General features: G+C 36.9%; 1 protein-coding gene across 5 annotated transcripts in view; it reads left to right on the top strand.

Moving 5' to 3' along the window:
- Window positions 1-25,209, top strand: part of DCLK1 (doublecortin like kinase 1) — a 230,980-nt gene that overhangs the window by 142,622 nt on the left and 63,149 nt on the right. For 4 of the 5 annotated variants that reach the window (XM_065730235.1, XM_065730236.1, XM_065730239.1 and 1 more), the window contains exons 5-6: window positions 12,238-12,354; window positions 22,418-22,512. In XM_065730235.1, coding sequence (XP_065586307.1) covers window positions 12,238-12,354; window positions 22,418-22,512 — 212 coding nt within the window. Of the gene's footprint in view, window positions 1-12,237; window positions 12,355-21,377; window positions 21,510-22,417; window positions 22,513-25,209 lie in introns of those variants that run through there. The other variant, XM_065730237.1, reaches the window with a different exon arrangement.

Here is a 25,209-nt window from a genome sequence, read left to right as displayed (position 1 = left end):
TTTGCATCAATAGTCATAAAAATAAGCCTCAGTAAAATGTGTATGGATCATTTTGTCCTCACGCTTTGTCAATTAATTCATTTCATGTCTCCTGACACCTGAGTAGTAATTGGAAGTAGACCAATTATACTGATGATAACTGTGTAATTCAACTGTTTTACCTTGTTAGACTTTGGCATGAAATTTTCAAGCTTGTCAAAATACAGAGTTAGGTCTGGGAGAATAACTGCACAGAAACCTGTCTTTATCTATGTTTTTAATATTTACCCCATAAAAGATCCCAGTGAAGGAGTCAAAGAAATTATGGTCGTAATAAAAATCTTTGTTTGCATTTGTCCATTTGATAGCAGGGCAGCTGCTTATCCCAATATTGTAGATTCTACAAACCCTGTTCTGCTGGAAATAAGACATGCATTCAGTATGTATATTCTTCTGAAGTCATCTCCTATCCCTGTAATAGCTTTGAATCCATCTAAAATACTACTTCTGGATCTGTATTTTACTTCTGTATTTATAAATAGCCCAGACTTAGAGTATTTAGTTTCAACCACTAGAGATAAACATTTTCAGTGCATTCCTCATTTTACTCTTGCGGGGCTATACAGTATCCTCTTCAAGCAGAAAGGCAATTTATAGTTTGGGTTGGTTATGCTTCTTTGGGACTGCTTGTCGGGCTGGAACTTCCTGCACTTCTTCAGCTATTTCAGTTGGTCACTTCAGACATGTTGTTCAGTCCCTCAGGCATTCCTTGCAGGGACTTTAGAACATAACTGCTGCAGAAAAAGCATTTCTCAGTTGCAGTCTGTGGGGTGATGAGTTGAGACTAGGCAATTAGTTCTTCAAGGCTTGGTTTACCCTTTTGATTTATCATTGCATTTGCATCCGTTTATAATAGTTGTGTCTTCTTTTCTAACATTTCCTCCTTGTTAGAATTACTTTTCCTTAGAGAAATGTCCTGGTTCTCTGCTTTTATGTTACCGATGAATTGCACTTTCTGTCACATGAAGGTAGTGTGGTAGATAATAACTAATAAAGAAATTGGACTGGGACGGATTGTTTTTCTTCAGTTCCATCACAGAATTCCTCCTGTTTAATGTTGGAGATGTCCAAGTGAGATTTAAATAAACCCTCCCACCTTCGAGCATTCTGCCGCGGCAGCACAGAGCTGTACATATGCTAATTTATCCTTCTGAGCTCCGTTTTCCCCTAGCTAGGTTGCTACTAGTTCTCAGTTAAGTCCAAGGAAATTATATCTCCAGATCTCGAAGCAGCAGTCACAGGGTAAACAGGACTCATTAGAAACCCCCATTTGTTCAGAGCATTCTTCCAGCATAGGAAAACATTCCTGATCTACAGAACAGGGTGTTGGCAACCAGAATTACCTTTTATCTCCACAGGTTTGCATGCAGGCACATGTAAATGGGGGAGTAAGCAAACAAAGCCCAGCTTGTGGCACCTAAATGGAACCACATGCCGCAAACCTCGGCCAGCAGTGCAGCTGCCAGCAAAGCTTCAGCGCACGCATCCCAGGAGCAGTGTCAGCAGCTGTGAGCCCCACAACACTTCTGGCAGTGATGGTTTCCAGTTTAGGCCTGGCCTGGCCGTGCTTTACATCTCTTGCCCATCTGTTTGTTTTGCATTGTGTTACATCATCCCAATTGCAATAGTTAAACTATAAAATCATCAGGGAATCATACAGAGGAGAAAGCTGCTTTTTTTTTTTGCAGATCGCCCCAGGGAGGGCTTTCTATTCATAGGACATGGTGTCAGAAAAAGTGCAGAGGCTTTTTTGTGGGAGAAACAGACATATGGGAAGCTGGGACTGACACTGGCAAAACCACGGGGACAGTGAGAGCAAATGGAAAAGTTATTGCAGGGATATTTTGCCCTCCGTTTTTCTGCGTTTTGGTTATCAAGCAGATTCATGATGTTCTGCAAAAGCTTCTTGGGTTCCAGATATTGGTAGAATGGAAAATGAGAATTTCAGGCACTGTCTTTTATGGCTCGCATTACTACCTAATTCCGTGTTTGGAAGTTTGAACAAGGTCGACATACATGTTCTGAAGTTAGTTTGCAAGATAGAAGTCAAATTTTGTCTTTGAATGTCTAGAGGAAAATAGAAATAAGTGTGATCTTTAATTTAACTTTTGGTTTCAACTTGTTTGGAATTCTTACTTAAGGGTGTTTTTGAAATTATTAATTTAAGAATGTTGGAATGACTTCAGAAAATTGAGTTTCTTTTTGAGAATATTTCTAGAAAATCAGTTATTAAACATTGGCTGAGCATCAGGTCTTTACTGTTAGCTGTTCCTTATCTGTTCAGAAGCAGCTTCTGAGAGTTGCTTCTCTTCCAAGGCTAGGAACACTCTTAAATATTGAATAATCCCAGACTTCTAAATGCATATTTCAGAGAAATGAGACTTTAAATAACAACCTTATCTGAGAAATTGTGAATGATTCATAAAGAATAATATAAAATAACTTGTTAATTATTTTTTCTTCTTTCATAGTTGTGCCATAACTTAGAGAAGCAGCTCGGTATTTTGTCAGTCCATATGACAACTCTCTTTAAATACTAAGGAAAAATTTATTTTTATTTTTAAATGTGATATGTTGTTGTTTTTTATAATTAAGGCAAAAGGCACAGAGCTGGACATTCTTGAGCCTTACTTTGTAGAATAGACTATTAAGTGTGTCTAAGATTCAAAAAATAAGACATGTATGTCTCTCATTCTTAGATTCTATACTTTTTGGCTTGAGATACCTTATTATTCATAATAATTACTTTTATTTCATTGAAGGTCAATTCAAACGTGAATTGTCCAATGTCCACCAAGTTTATGCGACTGAGTAGTGACATAATTTTTCAAAACAAGAGACTGAAACCAACAGTCCACTGCAGTGTTGTATAGTATCATGAGTACTGTCTGTGATTTTAGAAAGTATGGTGTAAAGCATTCCTTCTAACCTAGCCTAATGTATATCAATGAAGTCCTCTTAATAAATAGTTAGCTTTCTCCATGGTCACCCTTGCCTACTCGCTGCATGTTGATTATTTAAGCATCAGCTGCATAATAAGTTGTAATCCTTCCTCTACATGTTTACAGTCAAGACTGCTTCAGAAGATGGTGTGGGCTCACATGTTTTGGCTGGCTTTTATTTAGTTACTTTATGAAAGCTTCTCCTGAACTGGGTTAGCATTTGTGGTTTTCTGTTTTGTTTTGTTTTGTTTTGTTTTGTTTTGTTTTGTTTTGTTTTGTTTTATTTTATTTTATTTCATTTCATTTTATTTCATTTTATTTTATTTCATTTCATTTTATTTATATAGACATACCTGTTTAAGAAAAAACGTGTTTCTAGAGCAAATTGAGTTGTGTAAGATGTAGATAGAGGCATGCTTCCTCAGGCAACTCCAGCATCACATCAGGTAGGTCTGTTGAATGAGAGTAAAAAAGATGTAATCCATGAAGTCACTAAGGAACTGTTTCTCTCAGTAATAGGTTCTGTTGTACTGTTGTTTTGGAATGAATGTATATACATCTTAAGGGTATGAGAACACACTGGCCAACAAGATTGTGAATTATCTGTGAGGGAAAATTTTTTCATTTTTTGGGGAAATCAATTTTGCTAATACCCTGCTGAGATAAACTCTTGAAACTAATCAGTCTCTTTTGAAAACAAATAAATGATTTATCTCTCAATAGTCACCTTACTCAGGAAATTGTACCCAGTTTAATTCATCCATTAAGCAAGTGCTTTTCCTTTTCTAAAATGCTCTTGGGCTTACATTCAGTTTTATGTGATGGTGCCTCTCTTACTTATCTTTCAGCTAAGACCAGACAGAAGTGCTGACAGCGAAAAACCTTTAGAGTACCTTAGATGAGTCATACAAGGAAGACTTAATCAAAAGAGCTATAGAAGAGACCTGAGAGGTCCTAAGGGAGAACCTGCTGTACCCAAATTGAGTTTACAGGTTTCTGGCTCTCATTTGCATGAAGTTGTAGTTAGGGAAACTCAGCAAGTCCTCTATGTGGTTTACTCCAATACTTCCTTATCCTTGCTATTAAAAACGTTTCCTCATTTCTCAATACAGTTCTACCTTGTAGAAACATAAGATCATTCTTTTTTTGTCCTACTTTTGATACATCTAAACAGGAAATTGATTTTTTTCTGTCAATCTGCTACATACCATCAATTGTTATTTTGTCTTATAACCAAAATTCTGAGCTTGTGATCCCATTTATATTAGTTATATTCCACTGGTTATGTGTACCAAAGTTGTGATCTTTCTTGGTGTTTTCTCAACTCTAAGTGTTTGTAAATGGGATGCACAGAAGTCTATTTATTGTGTTTGCCTATGCCTTAGTAGCCCTGAGGAGAACAGGTTCAACTCAGGTGTCCTCTATACAGTGCTCCTGTTTGTGTCAACAGGATGATGATGCCTACTGAGTTGTTTGCTTCAGATTCAGCATGCGACCCACTTACAGTCCTCTTAGCAGAACTGTTGTCTAGCATTTATGCAACTCATGCATGCAGTGAGTTGGCTTCTGCCTTGTTTCTTTTGCTTTTTTCCTGCATGTGGTGTTTTGAACTTGTTCTGTTTTCTTGTTAGTTATTGGCTTTTTTTTTTTTTTTTTTCTGATGACTTCCTCAGTTAGCAGGATTTACACATGTAGTTTTACCTATGGTGATGCCATCTCCAGATTTAAAATGCTTACTAAATTTATTAAGAAAAATATTGATTAGTACCAGGCTCAGAAGCAAGAACCTGTTGAGTTCCTCAGCTTATTGTCAGACTAGGAGAGAAGGAACTTCTGGTAACTATCTTTGTTTTCTAATACTCAAATGCAATTTCTGTAGGTGATAATTTGCCTAATTTGGGGCTTGGATTTCAAAGTCACGATGAAAGAGACAGAGCCCCCTGTGCTCCAGTTAGTGCCTGTTTTAATTGGTCCTCACACTTGGCACCACTGAAAAGAACTTGGTTCATCCGTTCCATCCTCATTGCACCCTCCCTTTGGTGACTGTTTTCTAAAAACTCAAGTTAGGCTGACAGGTCTGCAATTCGTAGTTTACTGCTTTGCCCCTTTTTTAAAGATAAGCAATTGTTTTGTCTTTTTCTAGTCTCTTGGAAGTTCACCTGCTCTTTGCAATTCTGATAAAATAATGCCTAATTTTCCCTAAATGGTCTTTGTGTATAGCTAATTTGAAAATGTTATCAGAGAAGCCTCTTGAACTGTTCTACTTGTAGCATTCTAATCCCTCTGTTGGTACAGTTGCAATATCTATGTAATTGCAGTTAGTCTTTATAATGAAGATTGAAACAAACAAACCAAAAAGAATTACAGTTCTCATATTTGTCTATTTTGGTGCTTAATGTTTGTTTGTATATCCTCTTTCTGTGCAAGACACCTTCTTAATCTAACCAGTTATCTATGTAAGTGCCATGGGAATTTGTTTTGTGCTTAACCTATCTGACAGCAATCTTCATCCACGTACAATGTGTTTTATTCTCTGGATAAAAAGGTTTTAAAACTTCATCCTGCATGATTAAGTTATTACACTTACAAGCACATTATGAATGTGCAGATTTATAAAGAAGGTTTTAGAAGCTTATTATTTCCAAAGTTTATTATTATTTCAGAAGAAATAGGGTGTTCTCTGTGAATACATGTTGTTCTCCACCACCACAAATGAGTTAGAAGGTATATTCTATAACTTAAGAAACCTGATTAAAATGTGTAGAACCTGACCATTTTGAATGGGTGTTTCTTGGTTATGTATTCAGCTCATACTTTCTACTTGAAGCCAGTGTTTGAAAATGAGGACTTTTTACTTTCTTATCTGTGAAAGGGACTAAAGCTTGTAGACTTCCATAAGAGTCATTTGAGTTGGAAGGTGGTTTAGATGAAGTGATACTCTTCAGACAGCAGATTGCAGCACCAAAAACTTAGGATACATTACACTGCAACATCATCACTTCCATTATGCTGGGATATAAAAAAAAAAATGATGGAATGCCTGTACCCTTTATGCTTATGATGATGGTAATATTTACCACATGGACTGGATAGGAGCCCTGTTTATTCTCAGAGCAAAGAACAAAATGATTTTTAATAGATAATATGATAAATATTACTTGTTTGTACTGAGCCAGAAAACAAGCGATTGATCTTGCTGAAAACTTGAATGAATTTGTACCATCCTCTCATTTCATTGTGAATTGCGTGAATGCCAAGAAAATGCCATCCAAATTGAGCAAATAAAGTAAGACACTCTAATGATAGATGTTTCCCCTGACTTCACTAGTGGTATTTGAGGAGTAAATGATACCTGCTGTTAGAGTATATGTCCAATAAACATACTTTTGTCGCAGGGAGAAATAGACAGCCATGAGCAAAGACAGCACATGTCTTTGTCTGATGAAAAATAGTGCTGACTCCATAAGGAAGTATATTGCACTCAGTCGCTGTTGTAATCAGTTGTACTACCTTAATAATTTTTGGTTAAAACCAACTTTTCAATATTCTGGTCAGTGCATGTAGTGTGGTATGCCAGAGAGGATTCTGTATACAGGGGCAAAAAAAGGAACATTTTAATCACCATTGAAACAGCTTGAGTGAAGTAAGATTAACAAGCATTGGTAATGTGACAAGACATGGAAGATATACGTGTTAAAGATTACATGTGTGCTAGAGATGTATTTTAACTAGCAGCAAATAAGTTCCCTTTTTTCCTTTTCAATGAAGCTCTTCAGTAACAAAAAAATGTGTTCGGGTTTTTTGTTTGTTTGTTTGTTTTTTGATATATTTTTAGCTCCATTATTATCACTGCTCTGGTGTGGAATTTTTCCTTCTCTGTTAAAAAGTAAATTTTAACATTATAGTGGTTATATAGCAAAGAAAGAAAGCATGGAGATTTGTTTGAGATGATTCTGACAAAATGTTTGACAGAGGAAAGTAGGAAGATAAAATCTATTTGCAGCAAAATCACAGAATATAGAAAAAAAACCCACCCAACTATTTTACCATGTATACTGAGTAAAAAGAACCCATGCAAAGCTTGTAATTAGGATATGTTCAATTCTCAAACTCTGTAATTTATATATGGCCATTTCATGAATAAAATTTATATTTTGAAACTTAGAGGTTCCTAACTGATACAAATCAGCATGTTCCAATTACTTTGGAAGAACTGTAGAGTGAGTAGTTGATGCCTGTGTATGATATTTTTAGCTGTCTAATTCTGAATGAGTTCCATCCTGCCAACAACATCTTTCAGTTATGCATGCAGGAGCATGTTTGAAGATAAAGGAGGAAATACTTGAAGTGTTTTGATTATATGTAAAATCATTTTCCCTTTTTAAGAAGACTTTCTGGATGACTTCACAGGATTGAAAAACAAATAAAGACATTGGAAAATAGAAAATTGAACAGAATGAGAAATTAATGATATTAACATGATATTCCCATCAGATTCACAAATACCTTCACTATTTCTAACTTACAAACCATTTTTTGAGAAGTGCAAGCATCTGAATACATTCTTAGGTTGAGTGAAGCTACTTGCTTCCTAACAGCTTGGAACTTATTGTATGCAGCTTTTTCCTTGTCCGTGAATACTTATCCCAGTTTCAGAATTGGTGAACCCCCTTTCACATTAAAGAAAACGTAGCTTTCTTTTTATAATTTCTTTCCCAATAAAAGCATGTTTCTCAGGGATAAAAAAAGAAACCTACATATTTGCTGCTAGAAAAATCTGACACAGTTTAAATAGTAAGGGATCCTAACCCTCATATCTTCATAATGAGCAGGAAAGTGGTTAGAAATCAATTCAAAACATAGAATGTCACAAAAAACAAACAAACAAAAAAACAAAAAAAGCAAACCCAAACAGTATTTACAGTAGCAGATAGATTAATGCATAGGATATAACTTTAGGATTTTGTGTTCTGCTCAAACATCACTGACAATCTGCATCAGAAACACACTGAATGGGAAGACATTCAAAAGAACAAAATTAAAGTTGACACAACCATGAAAACAGAAGATTAGAAATTACTTAAACCCCTGCAAAACTCCTTATATCCTTTTCCTTTCTGGAAGCTGGTTGATAGTTGCCCTTATGATCATTTTGTAATTGCAAGCCGTAGCTGCCTCTGATTCATCAGTAGGGTTGGATGAATTGCGTTACATACCAGTGCCACTAGAGAGGATGATGCTATTTCCCTTTTGCTAAAGAGGGTGAAATTTAGTTCTGCAAACAGAAGATTACTGGTTTTAATTGAAGGCATGAATGCAACTAAAAAGTAAAATCTTATTAGCAGCATTACATATTGGATACATGGAACAAATCACTCCACATTAAAAACAAAAATATGGAGTAATGATCTACTGATTGGCCTAAGGACATGGATAGTGAGGCTGACACTGTTAAGCAGTAGAAAAAGGTACCAGCCTAAGGCTTACAGTAAAGTGGCTTACCAACAAGCATGGATGTACTTGATCCTCCTGCCTTGCTTATCTGTAGGATACAGCTGTTGCTGAAGCCAAGTTAAATGTTCTCATCCTGGAGAACCAGATTGGCAAGGATACCAAAAAATAAATAACTGTCCCTTACACACAGACCTCAAAGAAGACAAAATGCAGCAGAAAGTGATATTTTAACACAGAAAAAAAGCTGAAGAAGTTCATGCAGTCAACTTCTGAGTAGCTGACAAGTAAGCCTTTTTGATCTCTTGGTAATTTAGACAACTTCTCACAACCTTTTCAAGAAAAAAATATTAAATTTGTTCGTTTTTCTGATGTATTTATTGTGGATTAGTTATTCTCTGCTGCTTCCTTGCCATTGTAAAATCTAATGAAAAATTAAGCTAGTTATCCATTTTGGAAATTAAACATAACAGAGCTGGAGATTGGAGGCATTATGACTGAGCGTTAGCATCCCTTGGTTACCATATGCTAATATTTTATGTATTTGAAAATAGGGAGAGTCAGTAGCACACAAAAGTATGTTGAGTTTCTTGCTTGTACCAGTTGGTGCACTCAGTGGCATCACTGTGCAATCTCAGGCATTTTCTATTCCTTATCTTGGCCCTGAGGTGTCTCAGTCATGTCAAGTAGTAGCCCTAGAGTACTCCCTGTTTTGTTTTTTTCTCAACTTTATTGTTAAAAATCCATGAAGTGCACCAGATGCCCATGGTAGTATCCCCTGCCAGAAAGCCACTGCAGTGTGTTAAATTGTTAGTCTCAATGCTGATATTCTGTGGTAACCTCTCCTACTTTGTAGCTCTATCTATAGTTATACAATAGAACATCTTATTACGAGATGTTTTGGCTGGAGAAACATTCTTTTATTTATCTGATAAACTGAGTTGGAAAGTAATAAAGTCTGTGACTGGACCTTGAAATTGACCTTTTTTTGCTTCATGTTACCACGGATATCGTCTTTTTTTTTTTCTTTACTCTTCATTCCTCTTATCTGTCTGAATGTATTTCTGGTAGTTTTGGCATCAGAAGAAATTAAGGGAAAAAAAGTCTGTTTCATGGCTTACCAAGCACCTGTTCTCTAGTTATCAGAGTACTGATGACAATGAGAGAATAAGTGTTTATTTCTTTTCCAGTGTAAATACTGAATAGAAAATATGGTTTTAGAAACCGCGCTCTTTTGTTTTGTATTCTCTTCTTTAGGTACAGAGAGTTTTCCAACTTTTTGCAACAGACAGATTATGGTAATGTTTTCGAGGAGGCAAGCCGTGGTTATGTCTTTACTGAATGAGGTCTTTGCCTGCAGCAAAACTTATTTCTCCAAACTTAATGTGACAACATCATTGCATACATAAATTGCTCATGGGAGATCAGACCTTTCTGTGGTGAGCAGTAGAATAACATTCTGCCCATGACTGCAAGTCTTTCTAGTGTTTGAAGGCAAGAATTGCCTGACCTTAGTGTGTGTAGCAATGGGTTACCTCAGGACACTGCATTCTCCATCTTTGAAGGATTCCAGACACTACTGAGCAAAGCCGAGAATCGCAGAATCACTAAGGTTGGAAGGGACCTCCAGAGATCATCTTGTCCACCCTCCTCTACTCAAGCAGAATTTATGTAGGCGAAGTTTTCCAGGTCTGTATCTAGATGACTTTTGAGTGTCTCCAGGGATGGAGATTTTGCTATGTCTCTGGGCTTCTACCAGTCCTTATGCATTCTCAAAATAAAAAAAAATAACATATAAAAAAAAAATCACAGGGAACCTCCTGTGTTCCAGTTTGTGCCCACTGACAAAATGCCTGTGTTTCAGTTTACACATATCTTCATTTCCCATGTTCTATATATGATGAAAGTAAAGGAAAGCCTCATATGAAGTAGAGTATATTACGTTAAGTAGCTGACTGTTTTCCTCGTGGACTCTTAACTTTTTTTACTAAGAAAATGATTGTAGTCTGATTGTTTTCACTCGGCTAGATCACGTTATTTTAGTCTTTTTGCTCATTGACCACTAGAATACTCAGTTCCCTTCCTGACCGATCTTGAGAATAGGATAACATTTTAATTTTACAAAATCAAAGAAAATGACTGATAGATGTTTTGACATTATAAGTCTTAGTTAACAAGGTAGAGAAGCTGTTTGCATTTGAAATTTATAGAAAATTTCTGGAGCAGCCATTTATGCAAGTGCATCAAGATTTCTGATGTAGTTGCCTGTATGAGTCTAACTGAAAGCTTTCATCTGCTTCCTCCTGTTTTCAGTTGATAATTCTTACAGAACTTATAATTCTTAAAAACTCTTACAACAAAGTAGATGTTTTCCTCTGTTTTCAACCATCACTGGATATGTAACGAGATTAGCAATGAATGAATCACATACAATGTCAACAGAAAGAAATTAGCTACGACTAGCCATTAGGAAGAAAGGTTTCTTTGGGAAGACCGGGCTTTTCTATGATCTTCTGCTCTCAGATGTGTTGGACATTCCTTTAGTAATGCATCAGTTCTTGCTTCCATCTTCTTCAACAGCTTGACGACAGACAAGCAGTTAGGGCAGCCAAGAGAAATACACTTTATGACATCATTCACTGGTGGAGATATTTAAGTTAATTAGTTATGCTCAATTTTATTTCCTTATTCTCTAATCTGTCTAAACTATGTTACAGGCTCCACTGATCATCTGTGAAGTCTAATATGCAGGCTTGAGCATACTGTTTTTTTACTGGGGAGAAAAAAAATCATGTTTATTTCTTTTAACCTATTTTGAGAAACTTAACCATGGGAAGAAAATGGGTAACAGGTCTGATACAGAAATAAATGTCTACTTATTTATTTTTAAACAAATGAGGTATCCTGACATTTTGAGGTGAATACAGTATAAACATTGATGCAGACTGCTAATTGTATACTGGCTAAGAAGTGGAATTTTTTTTTTGTCCTGACTGGATAACTTGTCTAGTGATTAATTTAGTATCCATTATGACTGCAAGACATCAGTTTTATGCACACCAAGTTCTTTCATCCTCAGGCCAAGAACCATTTTGCAGGCGTAATGCAAGAATGCCTACAGAGCTGTGTGGGTGTACATAAACCCTAACCTGAACATCTTGCAGTGTTCTCAAGTGGGAGGGTAATTTCGCCTCTTCACTGATTTTACTGTTGTCTCTTATGAGCAAGTAGTGCCATTTCCCTCAACCTTTGATGAATTGCGTGTGCTATACAATGTAGGCTGTTGCTCACCAGAGGATTAGACAGGAGCAACAAACCTGCTTCACTTTCCTCAAACCTTTCATGAGTGACAGACACCTGCGTCATCTTGTACAGTCTTAACATTTTGATATATAAAAGCAGCCTTCCAGTTCTTCCAGAGGACACTGCTAGGCTGACAAAAATGCTTACACTGCAACTAAATCGTTTGCAAAAATCCACTGAATTATTTGTGCTGAAATCTTCAAAAGCAGATAAATTTTATGTGTCGTCTCGGCACTCTTAAATTAAGCTGTTCTAAGTACCTGCAGTAACCATGGTATCTGAAAGTCTGGATAACTGCAGTGGTTCTTTGTCTGAGAAGTGGTACATACTGTACTTGGATTTTAATGGAGCCATTTATACAGATTTTATATTTTCCCATAAAACTCCTCAAGATGAATGAAAACAAGCGTGGGCTAAATGTTTGTGCTTTTCATGCTCTTTCTGTTTCAGAATCTTGCTGGCTTTCTTAATTGCTAACTTATGCAACTTCTTTTTCTTTTAGAATGTCGAGTGGTAAAATCTACTTCCTATACCAAAATAGCTTCAAGTTCCCGTAGGAGCACCACCAAGAGCCCAGGTCCATCCCGACGCAGCAAGTCTCCTGCTTCTACCAGCTCAGGTAAAGCAAGCAAGAATTTTTTCTTAAAGACAGCAAGCAATCTATTCCAAAGCAATTGGCCATGTGCCTAAAATACAACATTCCTGTGAAAAAATAAACAAATAAAATAGTTGATAGTAAAAATGCATGTATCCTCTCAGTTGCACATGACATGAAATGTCTTAGTGATATAAAAGAATTCTTTTCCACTTTACAGATTATTCTCCAGTGTTGCTCTCTTCATTTTCCTTCGTTGTTCTTGCATGATTTGGTTTCTTGTAGATAGAGACTGACAGAAAGAAGTATTCTTTCCACTAAGAGCTGAGTTCTTAGTGCAGAAAGTAGTCAAGTCTCTCAGTGCAGTGCCTGTGCCTGCAGATAGCATATTTCAGGTTTTTGGTTTTTTGTTTTGCATTTTGTTTCTGAGGGAATTGCAAGTCAGCAGTGAGGAAAGGATAGGTTAAAGACATTAAGCATATTGAGAAAGAGGAGAAGAGCAAAGACAGAATGTAAATGCAGATGTGAATTTGAGATAAAAGATAGCTGAGGAAGAAACAAGTCAGAGTTGGCTGAACAAGCAAGTGGTACAGATTGAAGGAGGCACAATGGAAACTTTAAAAAGTTATAATTCTGCCTGGAGGGACTTCTTTGGCCTTTCACAGTAAGCGGTCTATGACTAGTTACCCCCTCACTGCTTTTTCAGAATGAATAAATGAAGGAAGTACAATAAATAATTTGTCTGTATTGGGGCCGGTACAAATCATTACTGATGAGAACAAATAATACCTGATATGGACTATTTGAGTAGACCCAGTCCAGCAGTTGCAGCACTGCTTGTGAAAATGCGTTTTCTAAGAGGCAAATGTTAGAGCTGTCTGTAAGTCACCTTGCTTTTTCTTGCCTTAAGTATTCTGCCTACCAGGAAGCAAACATCATACTGGAACATGTTTCTTATCTGCATCCAGCACCATAATGTCCTTAAGGCAAAGGAAGGTGGCAATGAGAATTGCCCACATGCCAAGGAGCTCCTAGATGCTTTCAAAGAGGGGAAGTGTGGACCAACTGGAACCATATTTTTCACAAGAGTAGACTGAGAAAAAATGATCAGGGAAAGAGGAAAGTGTGGGTGACACTGAAAAACAGAGGCATTGGTCTGTGTGTAGGAGAGCTAGGAGGCAGTGTGCCTCCCACACATCTTAAGAACATCTGCAATAGAGAAGCCTTGGAAGTGTGATGGTAAGAGGTATTAGTCGTGAGGAAGAAGCACACTAGCTCTTTCTTAAATATACTTCACGTTACTTTCTTTGTAGCTTGGTGGAACAAAATCAAATCAAAATTTAGTAAAAGATGATCTATTTGGTCTGTGGGTATTACAGACTTTTTTTTTATCTCTCAATACATTTTTATTTGTGGGTACAGGTTATGGACGTTGATGTACGTATGTTCATTTTTGTGTGGAAAAGCAATCCTACTGTGCATAAAATATGTTTCTGCCATGAAACTAGCAATATTTTTTTCCATGGTGACTACATGATCCCTTACTGGCTTTGGTTGTATTTTAAATAGTAATGTTTTAACTTAAACACACTTGTAAGTGTAGATGTATAAACTCGAGATCTCTTACAGAGAGAAAAAAATACTAAAATAAAATAAATATAAACATAAAAATAAAAATAAAATCAGTGAATTTATTTTAAATACACAGTTTAATGCTTGACACCACACTAAAAAAATACAGTGGGAAGAAAGTACAGACACTTAGGTATTAGGCGAAAAACTAAATTCTCCCATGAATTGGAATCATCATAGATTTCACTGTTCTGCCATCCAGTAGGCCTAAAAATATTGCCTGTTTATTGGAATTATGTATATGTAGCAGCAGGAGAATATAACACTTATTGTCAAGAGCATACCTGAGCAGATAATTTTCTCCATTTTGTTTACATTAAGTGTCTCATTCTCGGAGTCTCATAAATGACCAGCACATAAAACATAACTTACACTTTTGCTGTCATGTTGTTACTGTTCAATGTACGTATATGTCTTTCACTCTGCTATTAAGCTGCTTTTAGTTCAACTCTAAACTACTGTCAGAGATTCTTTTTTCTCATTAGGTATAAACGTAAAAAGTAGTAGAGAAGAACTCAACTGTTCTGATCATAGGCTATATATATTCCAAAAGAAGGGCGTATTGTTTTGTGAAGGTTTGTATCATAAAAGGCAGAAAGTTGAGAAAAGTAGTGATGTAGGGTGGGCAGAAAGCATTATCAATTGTGTATCCTTAAAAAAAGGCTAAGTGAGCTATATAGAGAGGAATGAGTAGCTAATAAGGAAGAATCTGATTCCTATGAGTTGATTCGAGCTTCACTTGTGCAAGTTGGCACATTGTTGCCAAGGAACAGGGTTGGATGCCTGCTTCACTCATCAATTCTTGCCCTTATTGAGATAATCCAAATCCTAAAATGAAGGGAAATCATTGAGTTACCCTTAATTCATATATACATCTGTAGTATGTTATGCTTTTTAATGTAGGTGGAATTTTTTTTTCCTTTCAGCATAGGATAGCTGATAGGAATTCATAATTCAAACAGTTCCCCTGCTTGGAACAGAATTTTAAATGATGTGAACTAAGCCTAACATTGACTTAAACCAAATGCAGTGAAGTCCATGAGGTGTTTGTTCTGAGCAAATAGTGTTATGGAGTGATGAACTTGCCCACATTTGTCTCTATAGATTCTGAAATTGCTTACAGAAATTGGAGGGGGTTGTGGTTTGACTGGCTGGTTGTCTTTGATGTGTGTGTCTCAGTTTCTTGTCTGTAATTTGGAGAAATACCATTTTGCCATACATAACTGATGCTTTGAAGATCAGTTCAGTAATGTTTACAGGTGACTTTAGAGAAAATCCTGCTTGAAGGGCCTAATGTGTAGAGCCTCCTGTTTCAGTCTCACCCCTGGCTGTCTGCTGTAGTAGGCAAAGAATGCTGAGTCCCTTCTCATTGAGCCCTTGTTGAGAACCATCAAGTAGTGAGTCTTTCTTACAGTCTTGCTTTTTTTTCCCTTTTGTTTTTAAACATGGTATACTTACTATGCTGGTAGCCTCCCTGGCTCCTGAGAGCAGTTGAATCCTCTATTTCCGTAAAGACAGAGAAGTCTTTTTTTTAAAAAAGAGTACATGCAAGCCTTTAAGATCTGTGGTAAGGGTTGACTTCATTATTATGTGTTTTGTTCGTTTTTTTGTTTATGTCTGACAGTGTTTCAAAACAGTCCCAAAAGACAGAAATCTCACTGCGGGAGGATTGCTTTCTGTTGGCATCATATATTACTCAGGAAAATATATCATGAAAGAGATGTTGAATTTCAGTGAGACCAGGTATCAGCCCATTGCCAGTGACTGCAAAGTATAAACATCTGACAGCAATTCAGTAGCTGTCGGCTTCTGTCCAGCTTCTAATTAACACCACTGGTGGCAGTCTCAATGCAGGTATAGAGGTAAGAGATTCAAAGAAAGCAATGCTTTCTTCATGATCATTATTTTTAATCAAAACAAGAGCAGTGTGAGCTGGAATTATTGTATCTTTAGTCCATTAAAGTAAAGGAAAGTTACTGTGTTAAGTTGAATTCTAGCCGCCAAAATACAAACTATCATTTTGAGAACTTGCTTTTAACAAAAGCAATTTCTGTTCTTTTCAGTTTGAATACCTCCTTCAAAATTTCTTATTTTTCACTTCTTATCCTCTCTGTGCTTTCTCCTGCTACCGTCAACCTATTAAAATATTTCAAAGGGTTCAAATCTTATTTGTAACAGTGACTCAATTGTGGAACTAAGAAGAGTTGTTTCAAAAATTTGGTTATTTTGTGAGACAAGTGTTTATTACAAGAGTAATTTGCATTATACATATCTGTTCTCATTGACAGAAGGAATGCCTATGAAGAATGTCTCAAGTAGGTTGTGTTAACAAGAGCAGGCTGGGTGTCTTTTATGAAAATTGCATCTGGGCAAAGGCTTTGTGAAGTTACACATCAAACTAAAGCTGATCAAAACTGTAGATGTTCCCTAGAGAAAAAAAGTGTTCCAGGATGTAGAAATTGGATCTTACTGAATGCTTCTCTGGAGCAGATGCTTATACTTTACTTTTCTTAGCTATTAAAGAAAAAAATACAAAGAAGTAGTTGTGTTCCTTTGTAAGAAGATATGTTTTCATTTAGTTTGATTGTTCATCCGTAGGCTGTTACCCAGAAACAACCCTTCTTCAGGCACCTGACTCAAGAAGGTCTTTTGGATCCCAAAGGAACGAACATAACATATCATATTTTCTTTGGTGGGGTCACATGTTTTTATTCTCACTATTACAGATACTCAGCTGACAGATTTTGTAATGAATATGCTGAAACAAAACTTTCCTGAAGCCAGGACCACAAACCCATGGGAGCGATGGAGTCATCCTACAAACCCAGGGATTTCCAGATGATTTCTTCTTTGATCCTGGCTTCCTTTTAATTTTTTATTTATGCTATTAGTGTATGATATTAATCATTAAAAATCTATATTATTTTCATTTTATAGCTTATAGCAAGAATCAAGTTTTAGTAAGGGAAGTGGATTTAGTTAGATCCTCTTACAGGATGAAAAGTTTGAATGATAATGAAGGAACATCCTCAAAGTTGGTATTCCACTCACACAGACTGAGCGAATCCAAGTCTTTCCAGTTAGGCAAAACAGTTCATAAGAGAGATTTTACTTAGAACTTTCGTACATGTAGATGCTGTCTAAATTAAGCACTGCTTAACCACCTTCTGAGGCTACAAGAAAACTACTGGGTTATGGAGAACTAGGTTTTCAAGGATTGTTGTCATCTGAGGTCTTGGGCATGTTTGCAGTGTCCGTGTATGCAGCACTTTGGTGCTTGTAGCTTGGCTGTAACTGATTTTGGTTGCTGCAGCAGTGACATTGTTATGTTCACCCCATGTAGAGCAGTGTGCCCTGTGTGTGTAAGGACCTGCTGACCCTCTTGTGTGGACATTTTTTAATTCTGTTGACATTTCCAATCTATGGATAAACTGAAAACTTCTTTACGGAAATATTAGTCCTTGTCTTCTATGGGAGAGAGAGAGATCCCTTTTGTATCATTGTGGCCTTCTGACATAAAATCCAGGAAAGATTGAATGTACAAAAGGCAGTTTAGCACCAGTTAAAAAAATGCAGTACTGATTATTTTGTATTTATTCCAACTAGTTTACCACTTAGGTAAAACCTACAAAGCCTTGTCTTTACTGAGGAATGATAATAAGGCTACTTGCTTAATGTGGTGCTCTGGACAATCTCTTCTTTTTTCAATGAAGACAAAAATTATGTGTTGTATACAAATAGAATACAAAAGCAGAAGGAATTAAGTGATCTTGTTCCCTAAATACCTTGTAATTACAAGTGCTTGAAAGAAAAAATCTGTTTTGAAATGGATGGCGACAACCTACAGGAGTAACTGAGGCAAAGTCAGATAGTCACCTGGCATCACCACCTTCTAGCTAACAGTCACTGAATATGATACACACATGTTGCAACTTCTGTTAATCATTTTTTTCACTTTAGGCTGTTGCACATCTTAGTCATGAGTGCTTTATGGTTGCAAAACAGCCTGCACAACTTTCCTCTTCACACTTTTGTGTTTGACAAACAACTTTTGTAAACACAGTAGTCTCAATATATTTTATAGTCTACAAATGTGTACACGTCTACAGGCAATTTTATAGGATAGTATGATTTTAATATAATGCAGTGGCAATTGCAGCTTGTCAGACAGTCTCTTGATACTTGAATTCAGCTTCTTTCACTTTTTGTTTTTTTTACTTAATAAAAAGATGCATTATGAAAATAGCTAATTTACTGGAATGCTATCAGGTACTTTTTGTTTGCAGCATTTATATATATATAGTTTATGTGTTATATATATATATATATAATATAAAATATATGTATATTTATATATATCTTCATATGAAAACTCATTTTCCATTGATCTCAGTAGATTTTAATATCCAGCTTCAGTGTTTTGTTTTGTGGGTTTCTTTCTACCTTCGTGGGCATCCAGGTTGCTGCCCTGTTACCAAGAGATGACAGTAAGCAGAGGAGTTCACAACTTCTGAGACTGTGCATATGCACAGCAGCCACAATAATTTTATTATTTTTTTAGCTTTCTAACGTGTATTTCATCTGTGAAATTTTGAATGAATAAATCTTTTTCATGAGACAATGGGAAGGCAGTGTGGTGGGCTGATGTCTCTGACCCCTGCCATTTTATGAATAAAAATGACAAGAAACCTCTTCCCTCGCTCAATAACATGATTAATCACAACAGTGATTTACCAATTTCATATGTTTTTATCTATGTCACGGTTCCCTGTAGGAATGTACTGTATCAGTCAGTCAGTGAGAAATGCAGTGCAGGTACCAGATAGGAATGCAGTTTCAAACAAGAATGCATTCAACCTAGAAATAGAGTTTTGAACAGATCAGGAATACAGAAATATTACTGATTTGATTCATGTTTGTTGACATGTTATCTGGGCATAAGCTGTGTATGTGAGAAAGACGTCATTATTGTAAATGTAGTTGAGGAAGATGGTCACAGTCAGTCCTATCTCTCTTCTCGTTCCACAGTACCTAATATCAACCAAATTTGCAAATTCTGTATAATGATTTGTAAGAAACTAGAATGGCTTATAGCCAGTAAGTTATACATGAGTAAATAAAAAAGTACAACCCCTACAGTGAACTGAGAAATTATGAGAAATTACCATTTCTTCCTACTTGTGATCTCTCTCTTGAACATTAAATTAATTAGGAATAACAGAAATGCATATCTCTACATACCTTGAGCACCCAGAAGACATGATGTGTGCGGAGTTCATTATGTCAGAACTTGAAGACTAAGTAGAAAAATGGTTGGGATGAATGAGTTATGTCTGTTGTTAATGCAGAAGCATAGAGAGAACTATGGGACCCAAGTCCCATTTTGGGTTGACTCTAATGAGGAACCTGTATAGCCTTCAGACATCAGATTTTACTTAATAGAGTTTTGTGTTTTGTTATAAAATCCACCCAAATCGGTAGATGAAGAGAATTTTGCTTAGTCTCCAGTATGTCCTGTAAGTGCTTGGGTTTGGATTCATCTTGCCTGACTTTAGAAGTCTACACCATAGTGGGTGCTTCTAGAACATGGCTCACCAGGTGTTTCAGTCAGTAGCTTGGGGATGATACAACTCATGTTACAACAGTGACTTGATAAAAATAAGATAGAAAATACACCAGGTGTAAAAGTTTACACTATACATAGCTAATGACTGGTAAAAGGATTCTCATCCCCTGTGCTAGTTGTCAGCTCTAGAGTTTCCTACACAACTTTTCACTGAAAATCCTTGTATGTTCAAAAAAAATGTGATGTAGTTGTTATGTACTTTGCATCTTTGTATTCTGGACCTGGAGAAGAAATTGAGCGCACTCAAATCTTCTGATGACTTGTCCCATTAACTGTCCTCTTGATTTCACATGTTACAGGCAGCTAACACCACCACAGCAACTTTCATCATTTTTGTTTTAAAAATATACTCTTGTGGGAAGCACTGGAGCCTATCTTAAACATTCTGGACAATCTAGTGATGGCAAGCATTAGAGTTTTAAAGTTTTTAGAGTTTGTAATACTTTCTTTTGTCACCTAAAACATACTTATCAACGTGGTAGATGTGGGAAATGCATTGAGTCAAATACTTCATTGCATCTATTCGTTTGTTTTCAGTTGGTAGCCTCAAGTCTCACTCTTTAGGGCAAAAAAAAAATATTACAATAGTAATGGAAAATAACTGATTGGGAGAAACTAATGATGGAAATTATGGAGGAGTCAAGTAACAGGAGCTTGTGCCTGGTGTTAGTGGAATTTATTAAAGTATATCTGTTGTCTTAAATTCTCTCTAAAATAATAATCAAAACTAAGAAAATCTTCATTTAAAGAAAAGGCAGAGCAGAAGTCTTACTACGGAGCAGTCTTGATATCTATCTCTGTGTGATCAGCAAATTTAATATTAGCTTTTTAAATAATTTAAAAAATGTTTAGAAGAAACACTTCAAAACTTTTAAAGCTTGTGACTACAAAAAACTCTTTTTCAAACTCTTCCTGTATCTCTTTCCATTATTGTTTTCAAAGGTCCTGATAACAACTTCAGTTTTAGTAATAGACTGTACTATTAGCCAGAGCTATGTGGGTTTCTTTGCTGAAATGACCTTCAGTGAATATGTCCATCCATAGTCATGTACTCCCCCACACAAGCTTTGGACAACATTTGAATCAGTGCTGATATATACAAACCATTGTCCTCTATACAAAGAGAGTTTGTAGCCTAGATGAGTGCGGTAGTTTTCTGTATTCTATGTAAATGCAATTGCTATTTCTTGTTGTTTGTATGGTTATTCAAAGAAGATGCAACTTTGCACACAATGATGTTGAGTTCCGATTACTTGTAGCAGTTTATCACTATTTAGTAGTTACGATTTGTCACTCAGTATGCTGTATTTTATTGATCCACATAGTGTAGTAGGTATAGCTTTTTCTTCTTTGTGATATATGGGCCCAGTGTTAGCCAGTGAGAGCAATGTATTATATAAAAAGCAAGAAAAAACCATTAAAAAATACCTACTGTATTATCCAAAGGAATTAGCATTTGCTAGATTGCCAGTCAGCCAAGGTTTTACAAGCGTTATTGTCATTTTGATTTTCAGATGAGTCATTTGGTATGTTGCCCCCAAAGGCACCTCGTTATGATTCAGTGCACAGCATATAAAATTGCTCAGGCTTTCGGGGCTCCATGGCAAACGAGTGGGGGTTGTGGTGGCTCAGCGTTGTGAAGCAGCAGCTTTATGCTTAATTGACACCTTTGATGTAGCCCTAAGACAGCACCTGCACCTCCCACTGCTGCTCTGAAGACGTCAGCCTTACGCAGAAAAGGCTTCTGCTTATGAATCCTGCATCGCGTTCAGCTCACTCTGTGAGCAGCCCCAGCTATCCTTAACTAATCCCATCGCGTCTCAGTTTTGCTACAGCTTGGATTAGCACAGAGCAGGAATTTTGCTGCTTGCTGTTGTCAGGTTAAACAGTCAGATTTTGTCCATGTTAGAACTCATAGAAGGTAAGTCAAATGCCTTGTTGATATCCTAGTATGTAAATATTTTCCAGAGATTCAGAATCTGGGAGTCTAATTGTTGGGTTTTTTTTTTTCCCCAATGCTGATAGCTTTGGACTGTGATGTAACAGCTGCTCGTTCAGAGAATATTTACAGGGATGTGTGATACATACTTGTTAGTGTTTCTACCAGTGCTTCAATGTGTACACTATTGATAGTGTGATTACTTTGTAGTAGAATTCTGTCCTCTGCTGGTATTGTTTTGTTTATTTAATAGATAATGTCACATGCATGAAAAGATGCTTCTACAGTTGTAAGCAGTGGCATATCTGAAGGAACTTATTTATTTGAGAAAGTCATGGTGTGGTGTAAGTTAGACCTGAGATGCTACATCAAATTTATTTGCACCTAAAAAGCCTTTCTGGGTTGATGTTTGGGTCAGATAGTAATGCAGAAATCTCTTCAAATGGCTGAGGGACAGCTGACAGTTGATTTATTCTTGAAAGCAGAACTGCTTTTTATTCCTAATGGGTTGCACTTGAAGTTCTAACTAAACACCATTAAAATGTTTAAATGCAGTAAATATCTGTTAAAGTTAACAAAGCACATTGCTCTGCATTGCTTTCAGTGTGGGAACAGTACCGGTGAAGAAAGTGTGATAGTGTTCTCAGTCACTGACTTAACAGCCTTTTCAGATTCATTATTTGCTTGCAGTCTGTATGAAAAATGGCTTCAGGAGTCAGAACTCTGAGTAAACCTTTATTTTACAAATTAACTTACATTTAAAATAAAGGGGGGAAAAAAAGTTAAGCTGTTCAAAAAAGGAGTGAGAGGAAGTGAGATATTTTGATTTAACTATTTGTTTGCTTTTAATAATGCCTTGTATTTATTTTCTGTATTTCATGTCATTTTAGTGAATGGAACCCCTGGTAGCCAACTTTCTACTCCCCGCTCTGGGAAGTCTCCAAGCCCATCTCCCACCAGCCCAGGAAGTCTACGGAAACAGAGGGTAAGGAAATCAGGAAACTGATTCCTAAGGGTGGCCAGCACAACCATTCTCATATAGCCTACTCCCCAATGATACCTTGTGTTTGGAGGTGTAGGGTGGAGGAGCCTGGCTTACAGTCCTTGCTGTGTTTGTACAACATTCTTAAGTGGGATACAACTGTTGTGTGTCTGTCCAAATGCTGAATATGTTGGGATTTGGTTTATTCTCAAGAGAAAGTAGGGGATATCTTGCTCCTTTTTCACAAAACTATTTTTTTCTTGTTTGTGTTTAATACTTCTTCCAGACACTTCACAACTGAAAGGAAATACTCATGTTGTGAAATATATTTTTTTCTGCTAAATTTGGCACATGCATTATGTCACTTGCAAAACTTACAGACAGCTTTGATTTTGAAGCAAGGTGAAAGAATGTACTGTGGAAATTAGCTGTGGGTTAGCTGTGATACATAGCCTTGTGCAGTGAAGATATTATGAGTACCAAGGCAGCACGAGACTCATCAAACACTTTGCTGGACCAGAGTTAGCAGCTGTGAATTCCCACTACTGTTTTGCATTGTACAGAGAATCTACAGCATACCTAAACATGCAGAATTACAGTAGTATGTATGTTACTGCTGTGATGACCTGACAGAATATTACTCATTCAACCCAAAAGGCTCCATATGCTGATTTAATTATTGGTATTTGTTCAGAAGTAATGGGACAGATGTCTCTGTTATCTTCTCTTCTGCTATTTTATAAACTGTGATCAGATCTCAATGAAAGCTTCCCTACGGCAGTGCTCTGTTTCTTAGTCTTCTGTTTATAAACACAGTTTGAACACATGACTTTTATGCCTTTTCAGTTTTTAAGTGAAGGTTATTTGCTTCTCTCTAAATAAGGGATTGCATACGCAACAGACCCTGCTTTATCTTAGGAAACTTAGGCAGACCTGATTTCTCAGATACCCAGAGCAGGAATGGCTGGAGCATGGCACAGCTTCCTTCTGGCCAGTGTACCCTTCTTTCTGTTCTGTGGATACCAGGAAACTGAGGGATTGCACATACTCATGTCTTATCCCAGCATGCAGTACTGCCATGGATTTCTGCCATGACTTGCTTATAGGTTTGGAAGCTGTCTTGGAAGTACTCTGTGGTCTTGCAAATAGATATAGCCAGTGGAAGCACAGTGGGAGCAGCTTGAAACCACAGAGTAGTTGTTTGTTTCCTGGTACAGATGTGGGTTGCAGGTGGGTAAGTTGGTACTGAAATCTTCTCGATTACGTTTTCTTCTGTGCCAATTTGCTCCTAATCTCATGGCTTGTTAATGAATCATTAATAAGTCATTGAAGAGGGAACAAAGTTCTAAATGAATTACACATTAGTGAAGTAAGGTTATCTCTTAAGATGGATGGTATCAGTGTACAGTAGATTTTCATCTGCTCTAAGACTGTTTTCATTAGTAACTTTCCAAAGATTACTTCCCACCACTGATGCTTATTTCTCCACACTGAAAAAATGTTTTTCTGTTAAAGTTTGTGGAAGTGTGAGTGGAAACCATGTGGTCTGCACCATCAGACACGTGCATTTTTCCATAAGGTTTCTGACTTTCAGATGTGAAGAGTGAGGCAGATAGTCTTCTTTGTATCCAGGTTCCTTATGTGAAAGTGTAATAGGATCAGAATGCATAGGGCTGTGTAGTGGTAACATAATCACATTGCTAAGTGTATAGAAAATAACTATTGAAATAAATTACAGGAGAGATAGGATGTTAAAGAGTTGAGTTGTCTTCTCAGGTATTCCTATTCAGTCCCACTGGCCTCTGTAGGGTGTCTTTTCCAAGCTTTGACTTTATTCTAGACCAAGAAATGGTATCTGCAGAAACAGTTGTGTAAAAATATGTTGGTGTAGTATCATCTAGTTTACAAAAGAAAGTACTGAGGAGTTAAGGCATGGAAACATTACACACGCTCTGAGGATTTATATCTGCTCCTTTCATGCTTACCTTATGAAGTGAATGAGCTGGAAGTCCATTGCAAAACCATCTGAGTGTGTCATTAAAGGTCACGATGTGTATTGCAATGACTAAATCAGCTGTATGAAAAACAGTGCTTACTAATCTAAATTTTCTTCAGCAATCTAAATAGCATTCTGTTTTGTTTCCGTGCTGTCTTTTGTATGTGCCTGTTAGAGTTTCCTTTAGTGAGTTTGTTATTTTATGCACCATATAGTCAGAAATGAAGTTTGAATCCAGGGCATTTTGCTTTGTCTGCAACCACAGCGCTGACTAGCCAGCTTGCAGGAAAAGACTTGTTCCCTGGGAGGTTAACGCAGTGTTGGTATCATAGAAGAGGAGGCTGCTTTCACTGCATTTCTTGCCCCCAGTGTTGGGAAGTGAGGTTTTACTGTCCCATGCCCAAAGGAAGAGCATTGGCTGTTAGACCTGTGTTTTGGGGTTAAAGTTTGTGGCGAGGTTTCTGGGTTTCCCTCTTAACGTGGAGTTTGAAAGCTGCTTCATTAGAACTGAAATAAGATGCTGAGGCCTGGGAATGCCAGCTCAGTTCTGTAATTTATTTTCTCTTCTTATGTGTCAGTTTGAATGCCCGTGCTCTCATGCCATCAGATGCATGGACTGTAGGGGCTGTTTATTCTAGCGCAGCTTGAGTCCCCTAGGTGTAAGCAGTTTATCAGCTCCTCAGCATCCTCACCCAAGTGTTATG

Source organism: Cyrtonyx montezumae, unplaced genomic scaffold, assembly GCF_038088225.1.
Source record: "Cyrtonyx montezumae isolate F1298 unplaced genomic scaffold, pur_monq_1.0 scaffold_12, whole genome shotgun sequence".
NCBI lineage: Eukaryota > Metazoa > Chordata > Aves > Galliformes > Odontophoridae > Cyrtonyx > Cyrtonyx montezumae.
The sequence above is the reverse complement of the archived record's forward strand: the minus strand, read 5'-3'. Positions and strand labels throughout refer to the sequence as shown.